The 21,035-nt window shown below is 42.6% G+C and overlaps 1 protein-coding gene across 2 annotated transcripts in view; it reads left to right on the forward strand.

Annotated features, from left to right (window-relative positions):
• The window catches only part of LRRC2 (leucine rich repeat containing 2), a 39,108-nt gene that overhangs the window by 8,623 nt on the left and 9,450 nt on the right, over positions 1–21,035 (forward strand). For both annotated transcript variants that reach the window (XM_005696028.3, XM_018038403.1), the window contains exons 2-6: positions 1,188–1,331; positions 6,249–6,456; positions 12,191–12,347; positions 17,381–17,517; positions 20,594–20,739. In XM_005696028.3, coding sequence (XP_005696085.2) covers positions 1,207–1,331; positions 6,249–6,456; positions 12,191–12,347; positions 17,381–17,517; positions 20,594–20,739 — 773 coding nt within the window. In that variant the 5' untranslated portion in view covers positions 1,188–1,206. The remainder of the gene's footprint in view (positions 1–1,187; positions 1,332–6,248; positions 6,457–12,190; positions 12,348–17,380; positions 17,518–20,593; positions 20,740–21,035) is intronic.

Below are 21,035 nucleotides of genomic sequence, written 5' to 3' on the forward strand. Positions count from 1 at the left end.
TCAGCTCTTCAGACTAAACTCACGGACCTCAAATGTTCAGCTGCACAAACATAAGCCAATTCTCCCACTCATATTGGCAAGCCCTTTGTGGAGAGCACAAACTTGAGGCAGAAGAGGAAATATTTGGTTTCGTATCCTCACACTGCTATTTAAAACTGTCTGGAATTGGAACAGAGAGTATTCACAGCCATACTATTTGCCAGCTGATGCTCTGTGTATTTTGCAGATCAGGAAATGGATTTAGCCAGATTTCAATGCTGTAGATAGGGGAAGTTTAAAACAATATCTAGAAACTTGTGTTACTTCAATAAGGGAGAAAGTATACCTTAATGGGATGAATATTGAATGGATGTACTTTTGATCTTTCTTTCTTTGTTTTTTTTTTTCTTCACAGTGAGCAAATGATTACTTAAACAGTAAAGATGAGGTGGGAAAATAAAAAGAAGAGAGAAATGTCATTGAGTGGGCTGAGAGTGAGGCAACCTAGGTGCAAATCTTTTATTCACTCTCATTCACTCACTTATTATTTCAATAAATATTTATGGAGAGCCTACTATGTGCCAGGTGCCATGCTTGGCCTCACCAAGAGGTGATGACCAAGATGTACCTGCGTCTGAATTTTCTTGCATTTAGAAAACCACATAAACAGAGATCAGCAGCTTGTGAGGGTTCAGGTCACAGGGAAAACCTACAGGACAAGTGCCCAGGCTGTGTGGTTAGTCCCAGGCAGGAAAGTGCTCAGTGGGGTTTGGTAGAATGCTTGGTTTGTTACTTAATGGTGGTTGGTGTTTAGCCTCAGATAACTGGCATGTGTGTTTTAATTAATTCATCAAATTTATCTTTGAGCATATTACAATGTATTTAGAAGGTCAGATTCTAATAATTTTAATAGAATGTGGAACCATGAAGCTTGAGGAATGCCCAGGGGGCTTTGGGAATCCATGTTTCAGCTGAGGGGTAAAGAGATAAGTGTGATGTTCTAGAGGAGATGACCTCAGTTGAGTGCTAAATTTTGACTTACAGACAAGAGTCCTCTCAGACCTTAAGGACATTAGAAACTGCCATTCTGGAAGCAACAGGGCATTTCATCGCTAGTGATAAAATTGATTCACTCATATTTTAAAGTTCAAGTTAAAACTGTTTTCTTCTCTGTGTGTATGAAGCTGACATATATGTTTCTTAAACAGGTAATTTCATGCTTCCAAAATGGGACATAAAGTGGTCGTATTCGACATTTCCGTTGTCAGAGCCTTGTGGGAAACTCGTGTCAAGAAGCACAAAGCCTGGCAGAAGAAGGAGGCAGAAAGGCTTGAGAAAAGCGCTCTGGAAAAGTATGTGTTCTCTGTACTTGCTTTGCACTGTCTTCAGCGATTGGGAGGCTGCAGTTATGCTGTGGAGGGGGTCCTCTCCTCTGAGATTTCTCCCTGTCAGTGACATGTGCTCCATGGACCTCAGAGTCTGTTGCCCACAATGAACGTTTGATTCCTATAACAGTAGCACACATAGCTATAAAGACCCACACAGATTGCAGGCACCGTGCTAGCCATGGAAAGACAGCAGTGACAGAATAAATGTCTCCTTAGTAAATTCTGAGAAGACTGCTCACCTCACCTCAGCAGGCTGTCTGACGCTCTCCCCCTGTGTGGCCATGTGAGGGCTGCTGTCTGTCCTGCACTCAGCCCTCCCCTGTTGAGCTGAACACTAGATAAGATTCATTGCGTCTATGCCGTGTTTACCTGGATTGGAATGATGTGGTTTGACTGCTATGACACACTCATGAAATATGAGTAAAAGAGAGTTATTGTGTATGTGAAAACTAAGTTGAATGCTTTGGAAAAACTATGTGTGTGATCAGTCTGAACCACACAATTGAATTAACACTGTGCAAGACGGATACAAGTACAGTGAGCTAGAAAGGGTGCACATTCAGGTGGCTTTGCACATCGGTAATTTTTACTCCTTGTGAAGAAACTCAAAGTAGAAGTCTTGGATGATGTGTTATGGGTGTGGTTTATATAAGAAGGGCAGAGTGGGGTTCTGATTGCAGATTCATCCTCAAAGGCAGTCCATGACTGCCATATCAAGTTGGCACATGGTGACACATGTTGATGCTTTAGGATAAAATCAAAATGTGTAGGATGTAAATGTCTCTTTATTCTTGGTTCTCCACTTCTCTGAACTATTTCGACCAAACAAATACTTATTCTGATCATGCTGGATAATGAAGCGGCTACTGGTAAACATCAGTGCGAGGGGCTCTGCTACCTCAGTTCAAGGTGCTTCATTTTGTAATACAGTATTTGTCCCAACACTTAAATGTTATAGGTAGAGATAAAATAGAGAACATCATTCTACGTGAATGAAATTCAGTCATTTAGAGGGAGAGCTAAAGACGCTATTTGTTAGGCTTTAACTGAGGAATTTTTCGTCCAATGAGGCTATTGCCATCTAGGCTAAGACTGTGGGCTCATTTCCTCAGGAAAGAGTTTTTATTTGCACATTTACTGATTTGATTAATAGAGTCCTAATGACATTATTTTGTATGTTTATATTGTATTTGAAATTCTACCAAAATTGACTCAAGGGGAAGGTTATTCAATTACATGGGTGATAGAGTATAAAGACAATGGCATTTTATTTATGTTAGTTACTCTCAAGGAAGAGAATGGCATTGTAAAAACAGTTTATATTCTCATTGTGACTTTCCTCTCATTAGGTTTCAAAGGGACTAAGAGATAAACATTTAAAAAAGAAATCCAAAGAAGATTTCGTATTTAAGTATTGTTAAAGTCGCATTTCTGATTTCCTTTTTTTCTCTGTTCTATGTTGACTACCAAGACATGTGAAATAGTCACATCGATTTGCAATTTGTGATATAGGAAAGATGTATCGGGTAGGACTGAATGGGTATCTTTTCATTGCTTTGCCAGAATCTAATTTCAGGTTCAGTCTAAGAACTGAAGAAGGAAAAATAAGAAACATTTGTCTGAAAAGTGCTCAGTGACTACAAGACCTCGCTGTGGCTGTGCTGTTGGCTGTGAAATTTCTGGAGGACTTCTTCTATTAGTTCAACCAGTATCTTGTATCTAGGGTCTGGCCTGAATCCCTGACTACTATTAGAGCTAGAGCTACAGGCAAATACTTAAGTTCATGTTTATCAGATGGTATTAAAATATTTAAGTTATACTGACAAACTAATAATGAGAAGCAAATCACCCCAAGCCCTTGCTAGTATTTCCCAGAGGAGTCCACTTCTAACTTTTTTCAGCATTTTCTTCTGGTATTAAGCTCCTATCTCTCCATGCGCTGGTAGTTTTAAATGTATCTGTTTTATTACATTGTTTGGCGCAGTGGCAAAGAATCTGCCTGCCAGTGAGGGAAATGCAGGAGATGTGGGTTTGATCCCTGGGTCGGGAAGATCCTCTGGAGTCGGAAATGGCAACCCATTCCAGTATTCTTGCTTGGAAAACTCCATGGACGGAGGAGTCTGGCAGGCTATAGTCCATGGGGTCACAAAGAGTTGGAGATGACTGAGCACGCACGACATTATTTGTAGACTTCATATATAGATCCCGAAGCACCGGCTATTCTCCAGCTCAGCTCCCTGTGACTAAGACCTTCGTAGTAGTGTGCTAGCCAGTGCCATCAGCAAGATAGTTTTCTCAAATGCTCCTGTTCTCCTAGATGAATGACAAAGCATGAAACTCCACTGATACCTGAAGTGATTTCTGAAGAGCAAAAAAGTCTGATTAAGGGGGAAACATTTGCACATAGTCCTGGGGAACCAGCCCTGCAGAGATAAGGGACCAAGAACTCTAAGCAGCCATAATAGCAAGTGCAAACACCCTCAGGCAGGGGTTTGCCTGGATGGTTCAGGGATAGAGCCAGGAGGCTAGAGTGCCTGGGCCAGAAAAAGTAAGGGAGGGAGCAGAAGTGGATGAGGTCAGACAGGCAAGGGGAGGGCACAGACCTGCAGGGCCTTAGGCCATAGTGAGACAACTGCTTTATTGGGTGAAACAAGAAACCAGTGAAAGATATGGCCAGAGGCATGACGTGGTGTGGTTGACACTGTCACAGGTCCACTCAAAATGCTGGATGAATGTAGACTGTCAGGGGGCAAGAGTGTTCCCTGCTTAAAGACGCTGGTGACTTGGACCAGGATGGGAGCAGTTAAGATGGTGAGGAGTGGCCAGATTCTGGTAAAAATGACCTTATTTGCTGATGGGCTTGATGTGAGATATAAAAGAAAGCACAGAGTCAAAGATGACCCTGAGGTTTGGGGTCAGAGCACCTGGAAAGTCTTTTTATTAAAATGGAGTAAGAAGCAAGTTTAGCAGGTAGACATAGGAGTTTGGGTTGGAACTTGTCAAGTTTGGGATGCTTTTTACTTATTCAGGTGGAGATGTTGGGAGGCAAGGAGGCTGGATTCATTGAGGACGCCTTGGCTGGAATGATATAATTGGGCCTCGTCAGCATATAGATGTATTAAATGCCAAGAGGCAAGGATGTCTGCAGACAAGGATGATCTGTATTGCTATCAGTTTTCTACAAGTTCACTTCAATCCCTGCCGAGTTGTAAAATAGCTTAGCCTAGTCAATGACAAAGCTGCATACCCCTATAGGATTGGATAAAATCCAACAGGGCTCTGGCATTCCACATATCTACCAGTATCTACCAGTCTCTTGCTTTCTTGAGCCTTCCTTTTTTTTTTTTCCTTACAATTGACAGTGTTCGGTAGTTAGGGAAAATCCCTGCCCTTAGAGATGTTCCCACGCCAGACTCTTTGCTCTGTTCCTGCCCCTGCTGACCCCTTGGCTCCTGGGCTTGCCTGAGACCCCAGAGCCGGCTGTGATTCTAGTGCTTTCTCCTTCAGGTACCACTTGAGAGTCTCCATGCTAGGACTGACCCTCCACTATAGGGTTTTGTCTGTTTGTTCACTCAGCGTTTGTCTGCCTTGGGTCATGTAGAGACCAGGGCTGCAGTTGCAGTCTGTTTCTGAAACAGCCCCCTTTTTAAGCCCGGGACCCCACCTGCCACCAAGTCGGGCTAAGAAGGGCCCAGATGCCTTCCTGAATGTCTTTTGCACTAAGTTCCTATCCAAGGCAGGCTACTTGTTTTGAGACAGTGTCTCTGTGTGATAGATTTGAAGGACAACCACATCAAACCTTGTTTTGTATCACACAGGTTAACCTATTAAATGCTCCAAGCAGATACAAAATCTCTAAACGGAGAAAGACCCCCCCAGGTGCCCAACACTGTTCTAATGACCATGTGGGCATCAGAAGGGCAGTGAGATGTCGTCCCTCCTCATGGAGCTTATGACCAAGCTGGAGGACAAGAAAACTATAAAGTGATAGGTTAGAGAAGTATTCTGGCCTAGAGAATTCCATGAACTGTATAGTCCATGGGGTCGTAAAGAGTCGGACATGACTGAGGGACTTTCACTTTAGGGAGGTAGAAACGAGAAGGTACTGGGAGTAATGGGGAGGCTGAGGAGTCCTGGGCCAGCTCCAGTGTCTGACTGAAACTGGGGTTTATGAATAACAGGTTCATCTGTAGGAGTGAAGTTTCCCAAGGTGGCTGCTGGTAGACCTTCTAAAGTTATATTTTATAAATTGGGGCTGTCTATATATTTCTATCCATATGCTCCTGTGTGCATGCTAAGTCGCTTGAATCATGTCTGACTCTGTGCGACCCAATGGACTGCAGCCCTCCAGGCTCCGTGGGATTCTCCAGGCAAGAATACTGGAGTGGGTTGCCATACCCTTCTCCAGGGGATCTTCCCAACCCGGGGATCGAACCCGGTTCTCTTAAGGCAGGTTCTTTACCACTAGCGCCACCCGGGTTGATGGCTCCTGGAAGATCAGCAAATTCCTGCATTTTTAAAAGTTGCATTTAAAAATAAATTGGGGTTGGCACCTTATAATATCAAAAGATATTGTAATTAATCAAAGGAATAGGTAATTTTGGTTAAAATTTCAGCCGTGTAACTCCTGTATTTTTAGTCAGATTTGCTAATAATTCACAACTCTGAAAGTTTAAGATTCCTACCCACTTCCCACCCCCCAGATCCCCTACTGCAGAGGAAACTGGAAAGGAGGGGCGGGGAGAGGGGGCGGAAGGGGAGGGAAGGGCTTGTCTCCTGCTGCTGGGAAACTGCAGGTGACGAGAAGGACTGCGCATGCGCCCAGGTGGCCTGCTCGACTTCTCCAGGCAGGTGACCGCGACCTCTGCCGCCCCGTTTTAGGATAAAGGAGGAGTGGAACTTCGTGGCCGAGTGCAGGAGGAAAGGCATTCCCCAGGCCGAGTACTGCAAGAACGGCTTCGTAGACACCAGCGTGAGGCTGCTGGAACGGATCGAAAGGCGCTCTCTAGCTGTGCAGAGCGCGCTTTCCAAGGAGAGAGACAAACGGAGCAGTGAGTTTGTGTTTGAACTTTCCGGCGATCACTGGAAGGTGAGTCCACGCGCTCCTGTCCCCGCAGCAAGTGGAGGCTGGTGCCGTGCTGCGGCCGACGTCTGCTGCTTAGGCTGAGCTCAGGGCATTGACCTTGGTCCAGCGGGCGCTCTCGTCTTTAGAGAGGTTTTTCTCTGGATGCGGAGGATCCCTTGCCTGCTGTAAGCTGAGTTCCTGCATCTTTTCTGCGGTGAAAGACTGTGTAGTCCTGAAAAGAGCAGCGGGATCCCCTTGGGTCTCTGTGAGGGACTGGGACCTCAGCGGCTCCCCAGGCTGGCGCAAGTCTTTAAAATGCCTGATTCTACCATCTTTCCCCACTGACATTAAAAAATAACTCTTTGCCTTTTTTTTTTTTTTTTAAATTTAAAAACCCTGAGCATGTAACCTGCCTAACACTCCTCTGACTTTGCTGACTTGTCACAGAGTGTGGGGCTGCAAAGGAATTTTGCAGTCAGACTTTCTCTGAGATTCTGAGACCAGGGCAGAGATGTCTTCTCTTTCTTTCATCAAGTGTGTATGGGTCCTTCCTGCTCCCACTCCGCCCAGGTTGCTGCTTGACTTGGAGAGGCTGCCTGTGGTCTGACAGTTCCTGGTTGAGGCAGCACCTGGGGTGGGTATGCATGGGGTAAGGGAATGAGTTCAGGCTCTCTTCCCTTCAGTGGGACAGGCTTCTCCAGACCTGTCCTCCATCTCTCTGTATGCCACTGTTTTGTGGCCGAAAGGCCTCTGGACCAGAAACCGAGTATTTGGGGGTGATCCTTTATTGGCCCCCGTGACCTGAAGCCGTTTACTCCACTTGCATGCATTTCACCTCCTTCTCTGTCAAATGGTGCTGCTGCTTGCCTTGACCCCCTCTAAGGGCCCTGGTGAGGGTTAAATGAGCAGATACTCTGTGACACTGACCCATTAGCGACACATCCCTATAAAAATGGGAGAAACTATGACTGAAACCTCTTCAGTGGCCTTTCTCCTGTGTCCCCATCACTGAGATCAGTGCCGCCTTTTCTGGGGCAAGAAGGAGGGCCTGTTTGGCTTTCTAATTAAATATCACTGATAAATCATTCTCAGGTACCATCATCAGACCTGACCCCAGACCCCTGAGGAGCCTGCTGAGTCCTCTCGGCTCACAGCACCTTTGGAAAACCACTTTACAGAGCATTTAGTGAGTGCCTGGTGTGGTAAGGGGATAGGAAGAGGGTTAAGAGCCAGGTGGCTCGGGACACTCCAGGGTGAACCCTGTGGACAGTGTCTTCATTACTTACAGTCTTTCCGTCCCCTCCACTCTGCTCCCTGAGCTGGTACCCTATCCTCACTGGTACTCGCCCCAGGAGAGACTCTGGGGCCTCCAGCATTCATCAGTATGAATTTCAGTTGCTGTTTTCCCTCCCCAGAGAGATTTGTGTTTCAGTCTTGCCTCTATGTAAGGAGTGATAAGCTCCATTAAGGGATTTTCACCACGAGTATTAGAGTGCTTATGGCAGCGAGGGAGTTCTGGCCTCTAGCATCACTCCAGGCAGCAGGCCTGGTCCCTGCAGGAGGCCAGCATGGGATGGAGCTTCTGGGGCTTTGGGGACTGGGTGGGGAGAGCTCGCCTGGAGTTCCTTAGAGCTGGCTGTGGGGCTGTGATCTGTGACTAAAGGTACCTATTTGGAGGTGGTAAAGGTAAAGGTACCTCTTTGTGAGCTGGAAGCACCCAGGCCCTGGGCCCTGCTCTTTCAGGAAGATTTCTCCAACTTTATTCAACATGTCTTCAATAGAAGATTTCACTTCTGCTGTCTGTCAAGTTTTCAGTTTTCAAGAACTCTCTGTTTTGTGAATGCATGCATCCTGTGATATGGCTTTATTTTTCTACTTTTATAGACATTATAAAATTTAAGATAACTCTTAAAATTTTTTTCCCTGTTTTCATGGGGCTTAAAATTTTTTAAATTTATTTGGTTTTGGTTGCACCGGATCTTCATTGCTGCGAGTTCAGTTCAGTTCAGTTGCTCAGTCGTGTCCGACTCTTCGTGACCCCATGAGTCACAGCACGCCAGGCCTCCTTGTCCATCACCATCTCCTGGAGTTCACTCAGACTCACGTCCATCGAGTCCGTGATGCTATCCAGCCATCTCATCCTGGGTCATCCCCTTCTGCTCCTGTCCACAATCCCTCCCAGCATCAGAGTCTTTTCCAATGAGTCAACTTTTCGCATGAGGTGTCCAAAGTACTGGAGCTTCAGCTTTAGCATCATTCCTTCCAAAGAAATCCCAGGGTTGATCTCCTTCAGAATGGACTGGTTGGATCTCCTTGCAGTCCAAGGGACTCTCAAGAGTCTTCTCCAACACCACAGTTCAAACACATAAATTCTTTGGCGCTCAGCCTTCTTCACAGTCCAACTCTCACATCCATACATGACCACAGGAAAAACCATAGCCTTGACTAGACGGACCTTAGTTGGCAAAGTAATGTCTCTGCTTTTGAATATACTATCTAGGTTGGCCATAACTTTTCTTCCAAGGAGTAAGCATCTTTTAATTTCATGGCTGCAGTCACCATCTGCAGTGATTTTGGAGCCCCCCAAAATAAAGTCTGACACTGTTTCCACTGTTTCCCCATCTATTTCCCATGAAGTGATGGGACCAGATGCCATGATCTTCGTTTTCTGAATGTTGAACTTTAAGCCAACCTTTTCACTCTCCTCTTTCACTTTCATCAAGAAGCTTTTTAGTTCCTCTTTACTTTCTGCCATAAGGGTGGTGTCATCTGTATATCTGAGGTTATTGATATTTCTCCTGGCAATCTTGATTCCAGCTTGTGTTTCTTCCAGTCCAGCGTTTCTCATGATGTACTCTGCATAGAAGTTAAATAAGCAGGGTGATAATATACAGCCTTGACTTACTCTTTATCCAATTTGGAACCAGTCTGTTGTTCCATGTCTAGTTCTAACTGTTGCTTCCTGACCTGCATACAGGTTTCTCAAGAGGCAGGTCAGGTGGTCTGGTATTCCCATCTCTTCCAGAATTTTCCACAGTTTCTTGTGATCTGCATAGTCAAAGGCTTTGGCATAGTCAATAAAGCAGAAATAGATGTTTTTCTGGAACTCTCTTGCTTTTTCCATGATCCAGCAGATGTTGGCAATTTGATCTCTGGTTCTTCTGCCTTTTCGAAAACCACCTTGAATATCTGGAAATTCACAGTTCACATATTGCTGAAGCCTGGCTTGGAGAATTTTAAGCATTACTTTACTAGTGTGTGAGATGAGTGCAATTGTGCGGTAGTTTGAGCATTCTTTGGCATTGCCTTTCTTTGGGATTGGAATGAAAACTGACCTTTTCCAGTCCTGTGGCCACTGCTGAGTCTTCCAAATTTGCCGGCATATTGAGTGCAGCACTTTCACAGCATCATCTTTCAGGATTTGAAATAGCTCAACTGAAATTCCATCATCTCCACTAGCTTTGGTCGTAGTGATGCTTCCTAAGGCCCACTTGACTTCACATTCCAGGATGTCTGGCTCTAGGTGAGTGATCACAACGTCGTGATTATCCGGGTCGTGAAGATCTTTTTTGTAAGTTCTTCTGTGTATTCTTGCCACCTCTTAATATCTTCTGTTTCTGTTAGGTCCCTAAGAAGTTCAGGTTGTGTCTTTTTGTTCCTGCTGCTTACCTAAGACTGAGCACGTCAGGAGGCGCTGGGTTACCATCTTTCAGCTTTCTAGCTACTAAGACTTTGTTGCTACTGCCTCTGTTCTCTTTCTCTTTGCCCTCTTGTGAGGTTTATGCTTTCAAAAAGGAATTCTTTTACTGTCTTTTTTCATAGAGAGGAGCAAAAGTATATGTGTGTGTTCAGCCTGCCATCTTTGCCCTGTTCCTTTTATTTTTATTTAATGTGCTATCTTAAGATTTTTCCCATGTTATTAAAAATGGTTATGGATATAATTTTAGAAGGCATTGTAACTTTTGCAAGCGTGCTGTTATTGGAAGAGCAATATGAGAGAAGTTATTTATGAGGCACTTGACCATTGAAACTTCAAGAAAGAGAGCGTTGTTATGACCTGGGGTCGGCTCCCTGATGCCCCTGCTCCTGTCTTGTCTGAGCTGCAGAAGGAAACCGTCTGGTCTGGGGTGGGTGGCATTTGGATCAGGATGAGGAGGTGCTGAGATGGATTTGCCAGGCCTGGGTGCTGGGGTCAGTCACGCAGGGCCCTATGCTGGGAAGGGCCCTGGGCTTGATTTAATGCTCTGCCATCTCCGTCTTGAAATTCTTAATAATTTTTAGAAGGGGCCTGCATTTTCATTTTGTCCTAGTTCCTGAAACTACGTAGCTGGAACGTACCTTAAGTAACCCATTTAAATGTCTTTGGATTTCAGTGTTCCTCTTTGATTTATTTTTAATAATTAATTACTGTTTTGGCTCTGCCGAGTCCTCACTGCTCCTCGGGCTCTTTTCTAGGCATGGTGAGCAGGGGCTGCTCTCCGGTTGCGGTGCATGGGCTTCTCGTTGCAGTGGCTTCTTTTGTTGCAGAGTGTGGGCTCTGGGGTGTGCGGGCTTCAGTGGCCATGGCTTCCGGGCTCTGGAGCACAGGCTCAATAGTGGTGGTGCGTGGGCTTAGTTGGTGCACGTCATGTGGGATCTTCCTGGATCAGGGATCGATCCCCTTGTCTCTTGTATTGGCAGACAGATTCCTTACCACTGAGCTACCAGGGAAGCCCTCAGTTTTCTTCTTAATGGGCCTGAATCATGCCCACTTTGCCTATCTTGCACTGTTATGTGAAAGCATATTAAAGATGAAAGGACTTCTGTAAGTTACAAGCTTAATCCACATATTCAATAGCAGTGATCCTAAAGCCCATTGCAAGTACAGATACCAAGCAAAGGGTCACTGTGGACGCTCTGATTGCTGCCTCCACCCTGCCCCACCTCTCCCCTGTACATTCCTGCCCCACTTTGCTGATGGTGCGCTGTGGTCAGCTCTGTAAGGTCAGGGGACATGCATGTCTCTCAATGCTCAGCACACTTTGTTGAAGTAGGGGCTTGTAAGCCCATGAACTGAAATTCTCAGCTGGCCAAATAGCCTCTAAGGTCTAAGGCATTTCTCAGTACCTTTACAATTTTATCCCAGAACACTTGAGGCAGGGAAGATCCTGGATACAGCTGAGTTGCTCTGTGTCACTTCAGAAGTGAGGGCCAGAAAAGGCGTGCGCTTGAGATGTGGCTCAGCATCCAGGTCTCCCCACTGTCCTTCTCAGCTCTTATCCTGTTAAATATTCATAAAAATATTTAGAAATTTGGCACAGCAAATATTAAGTCTTTATCAAATATTTTAAAAGGTGACTATTAGTAGTACAGAGGAAGGGAAATGGAGCACACATTTTAAAATCCAAGTTGTGGCCAGATTTTATTTTTAGACGATGTTAAATCCGTATGTTGTAAATAAATAATTTGTATGTGGCTTGGGGTGGGAGCCTGGTTGTCAATGTCCACCCGGCATTTGATTTTAATAATATGAATTCATGGCTCATCTGCTACTGGGGAGTTACTGACAGCCACAGCATCTTGCTTTCTCTTTGGAATGGCTGCAGAGCTGGCGTGCGTGCACGCTTGCTAAGTCAGTTTAGGCGAATGCTGTCACCCGCGCTCACTCTCCTCTGGGTTTTGGAACAAGTGTATGTTTTCCTTGGCTTCATGCACTCTGCTTCTGAACTCCTACACGGTGAGGAGCTAGTTCTGACTGGTGGGTTCCTTTCTATTCTAGGAGTTCCCTGATTCTTTGAAGGAGCAGACGCATCTGAAAGAATGGCATATCAGCAATACTCTGATTCAAATCATTCCTAAGTATATCGAACTGTTTCAAGCCATGAGGATTCTGGATCTGCCAAAAAACCAGATCTCCCGTCTTCCAGTTGAAATTGGTATGTTCCTCAGCTGGAACCTTCAGACCCCTTGTCTGGGAAGCAGGTGACACGGAGAACTCTTCCTTCTGCTGCTGCCCCAGGACGTCGCTGGGCGGGGCTGTTTCATGTCTCTCCAGAGCTGCTGGTTCACGTGTCCCCTCTGGTGGTGATGCCAGGATCTCCCTGCGTAACTCAGCAGTGCTGACATCTGCCACTTCCTTAGAAATGGCAAGTCTCATGAGTGAGCAGTGCTGTGTTTAGAAACTTCTTGTTTTTTTTTCTTTTAGCTTTAGAAATACGAACATGCAATAATGTATTTATTATAAATATAAGATTGAATATATTGCTGCCACATATGAGTCCATTGATGAGCTTAGTTTAGCTTATGGTTTTATTTTGGTCCAGATTCTTTATTTTCAATCATTCCGTTGTTCACTCGCTTCACCGTAAGTGAAGTCCATGATAATGATCGTCACTGCTTCTCTTTCTCTCGTGTGTGAAGCACATGGCTGTTCTGGGCACATAGTCGTTATGATTCTTCTAAGACACTCAAGTCTTTCTGGAGACATATCATCCCTGTAAACCTCTGTCATGAGCAGGTCAAAATAATTAACCATTCTAGAAAGACGTAAAATGTGAAGTCAACTCTCTCAGCAAGAATTATTTCCTGGTATCCAAATTATACACATATCCAATATTCTTCTAGAGCTCTATATTGTAGCCGTATTTATAAATATATGTTAAAATATATGCCCATTAAATATATTTATATGTATGCTTATGTTAACGTATATGCACACGTTAACGTAGAAGAGCTTACACCGTGGTCTCCAGCCTAAGCCTTCTTTTCCCTTATCATACCTTGAAGATGGGGATGGACTCTAGGGTCAGGCTGACTGGGTCTTTCACTTACTGAAAGGTCACCTTAGGCAGGTCACTCACTGGTTTTCAGTTTCTCTGTTTGTAAAATGGTGATAATAATAATATCTACTCCTCAAGGTTGTTGTAAGGATTAAGTAATTAATACAAAGAAAGCATTTAGAACAGATAAACCCGCAACATTTGCTAGCCACCACCACTATCATCGGGCTTCCCTGGTGGCTCAGCTGTTAAAGAATCCGCCTGCAATACAGGAGACCTAGGTTCCATCCCTGGATTGGGAGGATCCCCTGGAGGAGGGAATGGCTACCCACTCCAGTATTCTGGCTTGGAGAATTCTGTGAACTGTATAGTCCATGGGGTCACAAAGAGTCAGACACGACTGACTAAGTGACTCACTTCACCACCCTCATCATCATCATCATTATTATCTTTACACAAATGTTATTTTTCAATATCAGAATATCCTATCCTTCCTCATTCTCCCTAATGGCTGAGTGATGATTATGGTATGCTTTATTTAACTTGTTCTTTAAATATTTTACCTTTAAACTAAGTTATTGGATATTAGATCTAAGATTCTGAAGACACAATTCTAGTCTGAGTAACTTGGGCAAATACTTTCATTTTTTTCCATCTTAGTATCCTCCTTTGTAGGATAAGGGGTCAGACTAGGTGATTTTTTAATAATATTTGCTACCTTTGAAATTCCCTAGTTGAGTGTTTTTGCATGTCAAAAACACTGTGGGAGGGGAGGGGAAAGAAATCTCAGAAACTTTACACATTCTATTCTGGATATAAGTCATACATAAATACCTTATCCAACTTGTAACTTAGAGTCTGGCTCAGATGGTAAAGCGTCTGTCTACAATGTGAGAGACCCGGGTTTTATCCCTGGGTTGGGAAGATTCCCTGGAGAAGGAAATGGTAACCCATTCCAGTACTCTTGCCTTGGAAATCCCATGGACGGGGGAGCTTGGTGCAGGCTACTATCCATGGGATCTCAAAGAGTCAGGCATGACTGAGCGACTTAACTTCACTCCACTCACAAGTCAACTGAATATAATTCAGCCAAATATACCTGTGACTTCGGCAGAGTCACAAAAATTCTCCTCATGTGGCTAAGAAATATATCAGATTCTTGTGATGGATAAGTATAAAATTTTTATCATTACATAGGGCATTCATAAGAAAAGTAAGGGTCAAATAATAAAAAGAGAGTCTTGGAATCATTTAGGCGATGTAACTAGCCCTTGTTTTTTTTCTAGGGAGTTATTTTCTGTTGCTTGCTTGCTTCTTAGATGCTAGTTGAGTTATTAACTTGGAGTATTTGGAATATATCTTCTTTTCAAACACAACTATTGTGGACATTTAGGACAAATCATTCCAAATGTGCTGAAAAGAACTAAACATATACTAATTCAAGACATGGTCTTTTCCTGGTGGAGTAGGTATAACTCCTTACACACTAGAGATAAATTAAAAAAAAAAAATCAACAGAATGTGATAGGCCAGAAAGAGGAGTGAAGGGTTGTGTGTTTTTCTGTTTTGTTTTTGTTTTTTTTTTGTTTTTTAGCTTTTTTATGTTGAATGGCTATCTTTTGTAAAGGAGGTGGAACTGGATCTCTTACAGAGCTGTTTTAGAGAATAACTGAGCATTGTCTGAGCAGAGTGGGCGAGGGGAAGTGGTCACCAAATGGGGTATCCTGTTTCTCATTATCAGGACAATTATTTCTGACATTTGACATCAAGGAATTAAACATGACAGTTAGTGGTCCTCTTAACTCTGAGGAATTATCATTAAATCGGTTTAAAATAGCTAATTATTGAAATCGTTTAAAACTGTTTACTCAACTAATTTAAAGTATGTAAATTCCTTAATGCTTTCTTTGGGCTCTAGAAGCTAGAAGCCTCTGGACAACAAATTGTACCCCAATTGGATTATATTTTGCTCACTGGCAATTAAGTCTGAGGGCCCTGGTAGGATGGGCTATATAAGTAGGGAGATTTCATTTCAGCTGGAAAAGATCCTGGAACATTGCAGGAAAGGATAGACTCATTAGCTATTTAGAAATATAATATGCTGGAGCTATGATGCCTGTCTTAGTCCATTCAGACTGCTTTAAAAAAACAGGCTGGATGGTTTATAAAAAAAATAATTTTTTTTGCTCACAGTTCTGGAGTCTGAGATTGGAGTGCCAGCATGGTGGACGGAGGGCCTTTTTCTGGGTTGCACACTTCTTACTGAATCCTCATGTGGTAGAAGGGGCCAGGGAGCTCTGTGGGATCTTTTCTACAAGACCATTGATCCCTCATGGACCTCCACCCTCATGATCTTACCCAACTGTAATTAGCTCCCAAAGACCCCACCTACTAATAATAACATCACTTTGGGGCATTAAGATTTCAACATATGCATTTTCAGACCATAGCAGTGCCTTAAAGGTTTTATTTTGGTTTTTGTGACTTGGGACCCTTGTCACACGGAAAAACTGTTTTTTCCTGGAACTTCAGGTGGCTCATGGTACTTGATGACAATGCTGTTCACTCTCTCTGATGGGGACTACTGGGTTCATCTCAGATGAATAATGCCAAGTTCTTATTTGTTGAGAGAGGAAAAGTAGTGTTTGTATAATGAGATCAGGCATCATGAAAATGTGGCAAGGAGAACAACGTGAATACAAACACATACAATTTCTTTATGTCTGTAAATTATTAAAATGTTATATCTGAGGTAGACTTTCCAAAGCTACTACTTTTTCTCTGCACTAGCTGGAAGGAACTTGTATACAGTTTTCTCTCCAGTTACCTCATCTTCTCTTTGCATCCCCTTGCGATAGATGCATGTACGGTTGGTATAAATGTGTCCTTAATGTGCTGGAGCAAAGGGCTCCACCAACCAGATCAGGTAACTCTTTAATAGACAAATTTACTCTCCTGAATCTGGAGACTAGACAGCTTAGAACATTCACACTATCTGTGCCAATCTTAACTTTCCTTATTTAAACTAAAGAAGGTTTGTGCAGTGTGACCCTGTCTTACAGAAGCTGGGCCTGTGGAGAGCGTTAATCTGATCACACGCTCCCCAGCCCTCCCCATAAGAGAAGCAGTCTTATATTAGCCCCTGAATCTGTCCTGCTATATTGACACCAAAACCTGATTGTAAGGTTGCAGTTGCAGTGTATACCAGGTGGGTAAGTTAGAAGGGCCACTGATTTTCACAACATCATCATCATCTTCTAACAGTGAGACCACACAAATTGACTCAGAAGTGGCCCTACTGCCAATATACTGTCTTTGCTTGTTTCCCTTTCTCAGTTATAAAATGGCAAGAAATTTTGTATTTTGAGTGTCTGCTCTGCAAAAGTAAACAATACTTTTGGTTTTCTAACTTTTAAAATTAGATTAAGAATGTTAAAGTAATGCTTTAGAGCATGTGTGACATGATTTTTGGAATATTAAATATATTTACTCTTGTTCTGGTTTCTGATTTGAAACTGGTCATATGTTTAGTCAATCAAGACAGAAGTGGGATGCGGTGTTTCTCCATCAATCTGTTATTGCCTAATATTCTTAGTGTGTTCGCTTCCTGCCTGTGAAAGGGATTTAGGCTTTTTAAAAACACACATATTATTTAGGAAGCACAATATGTCATAATTGATAAATGCAAATATGAAGCGAAAGATAAATGAATTCCATGCAACCTATGAACAATCTCCTTGTTGAAGTCATTTACCATGTACATTGAGCTTTGTGTGTATTTCAGTACTTAGCTTGCCTCCAATCAGAGTCTGCCCCTAGAAACTGGACCACTTCAAAGCCACTGCCTGTTACTTCATCATATGATTTCAGAGAGGTTTGCACTCTGTGGGTTTTGGGCCCTGACTCAGTCTATGTGGAGGAAAAATCCCCCACATCCCCCTTGCCTATAGTTTCACAAAGGATTAAATAGATAAAAAACAAGCAAAAAATGCTCTGATCTATGACCAAAATGCTCAAGATAAAAGATGAGCAGACATTTAATCAGAGTGCTTAGGAAACAAACACAAAATTATGTTTCATGCCTTCGCCACCATCATTTATACAAATGTTTTACATCTTCGTTTTGCTTTTTGTCCTTGAAAGACGTTAATGAACATGCAACCATGCCTGTTGATTTTTTCTGATAACAGGTTGTTTGAAGAACCTCAAGGAACTCAACGTGAGTTTCAACCGTCTGAAGAGCATTCCTCCGGAACTGGGAGACTGTGAAAATCTAGAGAAACTGGATTGTTCTGGAAATCTAGAATTAACTGAGCTCCCTTTTGAAGTAAGAAAGAAACATTTCTGCATGGTGATTCACTTTTACTTGGTTTATGACATGGAATGGTCTATAATATGGGAAAAAGTTTTAGAAGATAAAATCCATCTTTACTTGTCACATTTTCATGACATTTTTTTGTGTGTGTGCTTAATACTTTTCCGTGTTTTATTTTATTTTTTTTAATATTTTTAAAATTTTAAAATCTTTAATTCTTACATGCGTTCCCAAACATGAACCCCCCTCCCACCTCCCTCCCCACAACATCTCTCTGGGTCATCCCCATGCACCAGCCCCAAGCATGCTGCACCCTACGTCAGACATGGACTGGTGATTCAATTCTTACATGACAGTATACATGTTAGAATTCCCATTCTACCAAATCATCCCACCCTCTCCCTCTCCCTCTGAGTCCAAAAGTCCGTTATACACATCTGTGTCTTTTTTCCTGTCTTGCATACAGGGTCGTCATTGCCATCTTCCTAAATTCCATATATATGTGTTAGTATACTGTATTGGTGTTTTTCTTTCTGGCTTACTTCACTCTGTATAATTAGCTCCAGTTTCATCCATCTCATCAGAACTGATTCAAATGAATTCTTTTTAACGGCTGAGTAATACTCCATTGTGTATATGTACCACAGCTTTCTTATCCATTCATCTGCTGATGGACATCTAGGTTGTTTCCATGTCCTGGCTATTATAAACAGTGCTGTGATGAACATTGGGGTACATGTGTCTCTTTCAATTCTGGTTTCCTCAGTGTGTATGCCCAGCAGTGGGATTGCTGGGTCATAAGGTAGTTCTATTTGCAATTTTTTAAGGAATCTCCACACTGTTCTCCATAGTGGCTGTACTAGTTTGCATTCCCACCAACAGTGTAGGAGGGTTCCCTTTTCTCCGCACCCTCTCCAGCATTTATTGCTTGCAGATTTTTGGATCGCAGCCATTCTGACTGGTGTGAAGTGGTACCTCATTGTGGTTTTGATTTGCATTTCTCTAATAATGAGTGATGTTGAGCATCTTTTCATGTGTTTGTTAGCCATCTGTATGTCTTCTTTGGAGAAATGTCTATTTAGTTCTTTGGCCCATTTTTTGATTGGGTCGTTTATTTTTCTGGAATTGAGCTGCAGAAGTTGCTTGTATATTTTTGAGATTAGTTGTTTGTCAGTTGCTTCATTTGCTATTATTTTCTCCCATTCAGAAGGCTGTCTTTTCACCTTGCTTATAGTTTCCTTTGTTGTGCAGAAGCTTTTAATTTTAATTAGATCCCATTTGTTTATTTTTGCTTTTATTTCCAGAATTCTGGGAGGTGGATCATAGAGGATCCTGCTGTGATTTATGTCTGAGAGTGTTTTGCCTATGTTCTCCTCTAGGAGTTTTATAGTTTCTGATCTTACATTTAGATCTTTAATCCATTTTGAGTTTATTTTTGTGTACGGTGTTAGAAAGTGATCTAGTTTCATTCTTTTACAAGTGGTTGACCAGTTTTCCCAGCACCACTTGTTAAAGAGATTGTCTTTACTCCATTGTATATTCTTGCCTCCTTTGTCAAAGATAAGGTGTCCATATGTGTGTGGATTTTTTTCATGACATTTTAATCACCCTAAACCAGCTAATGTAAAGTCTTTAGAAATGTGCTTATACTTGGCTACAACCCAAATTTAATTTCAGAGCTGCTATCAAAAGAAAACTAGGCAAAATAAATCCTATTTTCATGCAAGGTATTTTTATTTAATGTCTATTTAATATGTGATGCCTGATGTCCATAATGCAGATCCCAACTTGTTTACCCATAATGGAGAAAAAAATTGGAAACAATTGGAAATAATGTGGATAAAATTTTTAAAAATTTAAATGCGGATAAGTAAAACAGTCCAGAGACATGATTTGAGAAGTCCATTAATTTAAAAATATCCATTTGTTTCTTTTTCATCTGTATTCATTGGGGAAGTGATTTTAAATTATTTTCTGATAAAACAGAACAGATGAAAGCCAACAGTTTTTGTTGTTAAAATAAAACTCAACAAGCTTCTTGTGCTTGAAGAGCAATAAGGATCTCACAAATCCTGCTGCTAATGAATAGGCTAAAAATAGTGTCGCTGGTGAGGCTCTGACAAGGCCCTGGCCACTGACTCTGTCTAGTCCTGGAAGGCATATTCTTCTTCTTGCCTGGAAACTTCTGGGTGAGAGGGAGTGGCTGCTTCCACTCTTAGCACCTATGTGACCTGGGACATGCCGAGGGATGGTCCTGGTGAGGGGGCACAGCCAGGGCTCAAGATTCTCCCGCAAGCTTCTTGTTCCCCAGTCCTCCCATCTTTACAGAGAGGCCCAGTCCTCTCCCAGATGTGCAGGCTGGCAGCAAGCCAACTCACCTTTGACCTCTCTTGCTCCCGTGCCCCATGTCCACTCCATGGATAAGTCCTGTTGGGTGTGCCCTTCCGAATAACAGTGGAGATTTCTGATCGTTTGCCGTGGCTCTTTACCAATTCAAGTGTGAGTCTCCTGAAGATTTGCCAAAACCCATTGAGACAGGCTTTGCTAGGTCACACGACTCTTTGAGGCTTACACTTTGTCTTCTCTGGCTTTGTACATGCTGTTCCCCACCTGAGTTTCCTCCCCAACCTTTCTGCCTGTCAAGGAACCTCAGGACCCAATTCAAACACTCTATTCTCTGTGACTCTTTCCGGACCCCTGACTCTCACCTCGCTCCTTTCTCTGTGTTACTGAGTGTTGCAAATTGGAAACTTCTTCATACTAGTTCTTACTACATAAATTTGCCTTGCTCATTTATGAAAATATAAACACCTCAAGGGTAGCCACTATGAGCTATTCATCTTATCACCCCTAGAAGGTAGCACGTGAACAACACACAGTAGGTGTTCAGAATATATATTATATTTATCTGTTTTGCATATGTTCATATAAATGCCTTTGGGAAGAGACGTCAATCTAAAATTAATTGCCACTGTTAAAAACTAATTAGACACAACATTGTAATAAGTCAATGCTACCCCAATAAAAATTTTAAAAAATAAATTAAAAAATTAAAAAGTAATTAGAATATTCTGTTATTCCTTCCTAGTTAAGTAATTTGAAGCAAGTTTCATTCGTAGATATCTCAGCAAACAAGTTTGCCAGCGTCCCGATCTGTGTCCTGCGGATGTCTAATTTGCAGTGGTTGGATATCAGCAACAATAACCTGAGTGACCTGCCACAAGACATAGACAGGTAGCTACTTGCATTCTGAAGGTGCGGTACATGAACTAGTCACTGACATTTTAAACATGCCCAACACATGAGTGTTTTCCAAGATCAACTGATTTTCCAGAGTTTCTTGGTTCTGAGAAATTAGTTTGGTTCTTTTTAGAATAAGACAGATGTCAGTCTACATCGTACAGATACATGTACAGCTGACGCTTGAACAATGAGGGACTTAATCTGCATATAATTTCTTGTTGGTCTCTGTACCAAGGATTCCTCTGCATCTGCACATTCAACCAACCACAGGCCCATGCAATACTGTA

The sequence above is a fragment of the Capra hircus genome, chromosome 22, assembly GCF_001704415.2.
Source record: "Capra hircus breed San Clemente chromosome 22, ASM170441v1, whole genome shotgun sequence".
NCBI lineage: Eukaryota > Metazoa > Chordata > Mammalia > Artiodactyla > Bovidae > Capra > Capra hircus.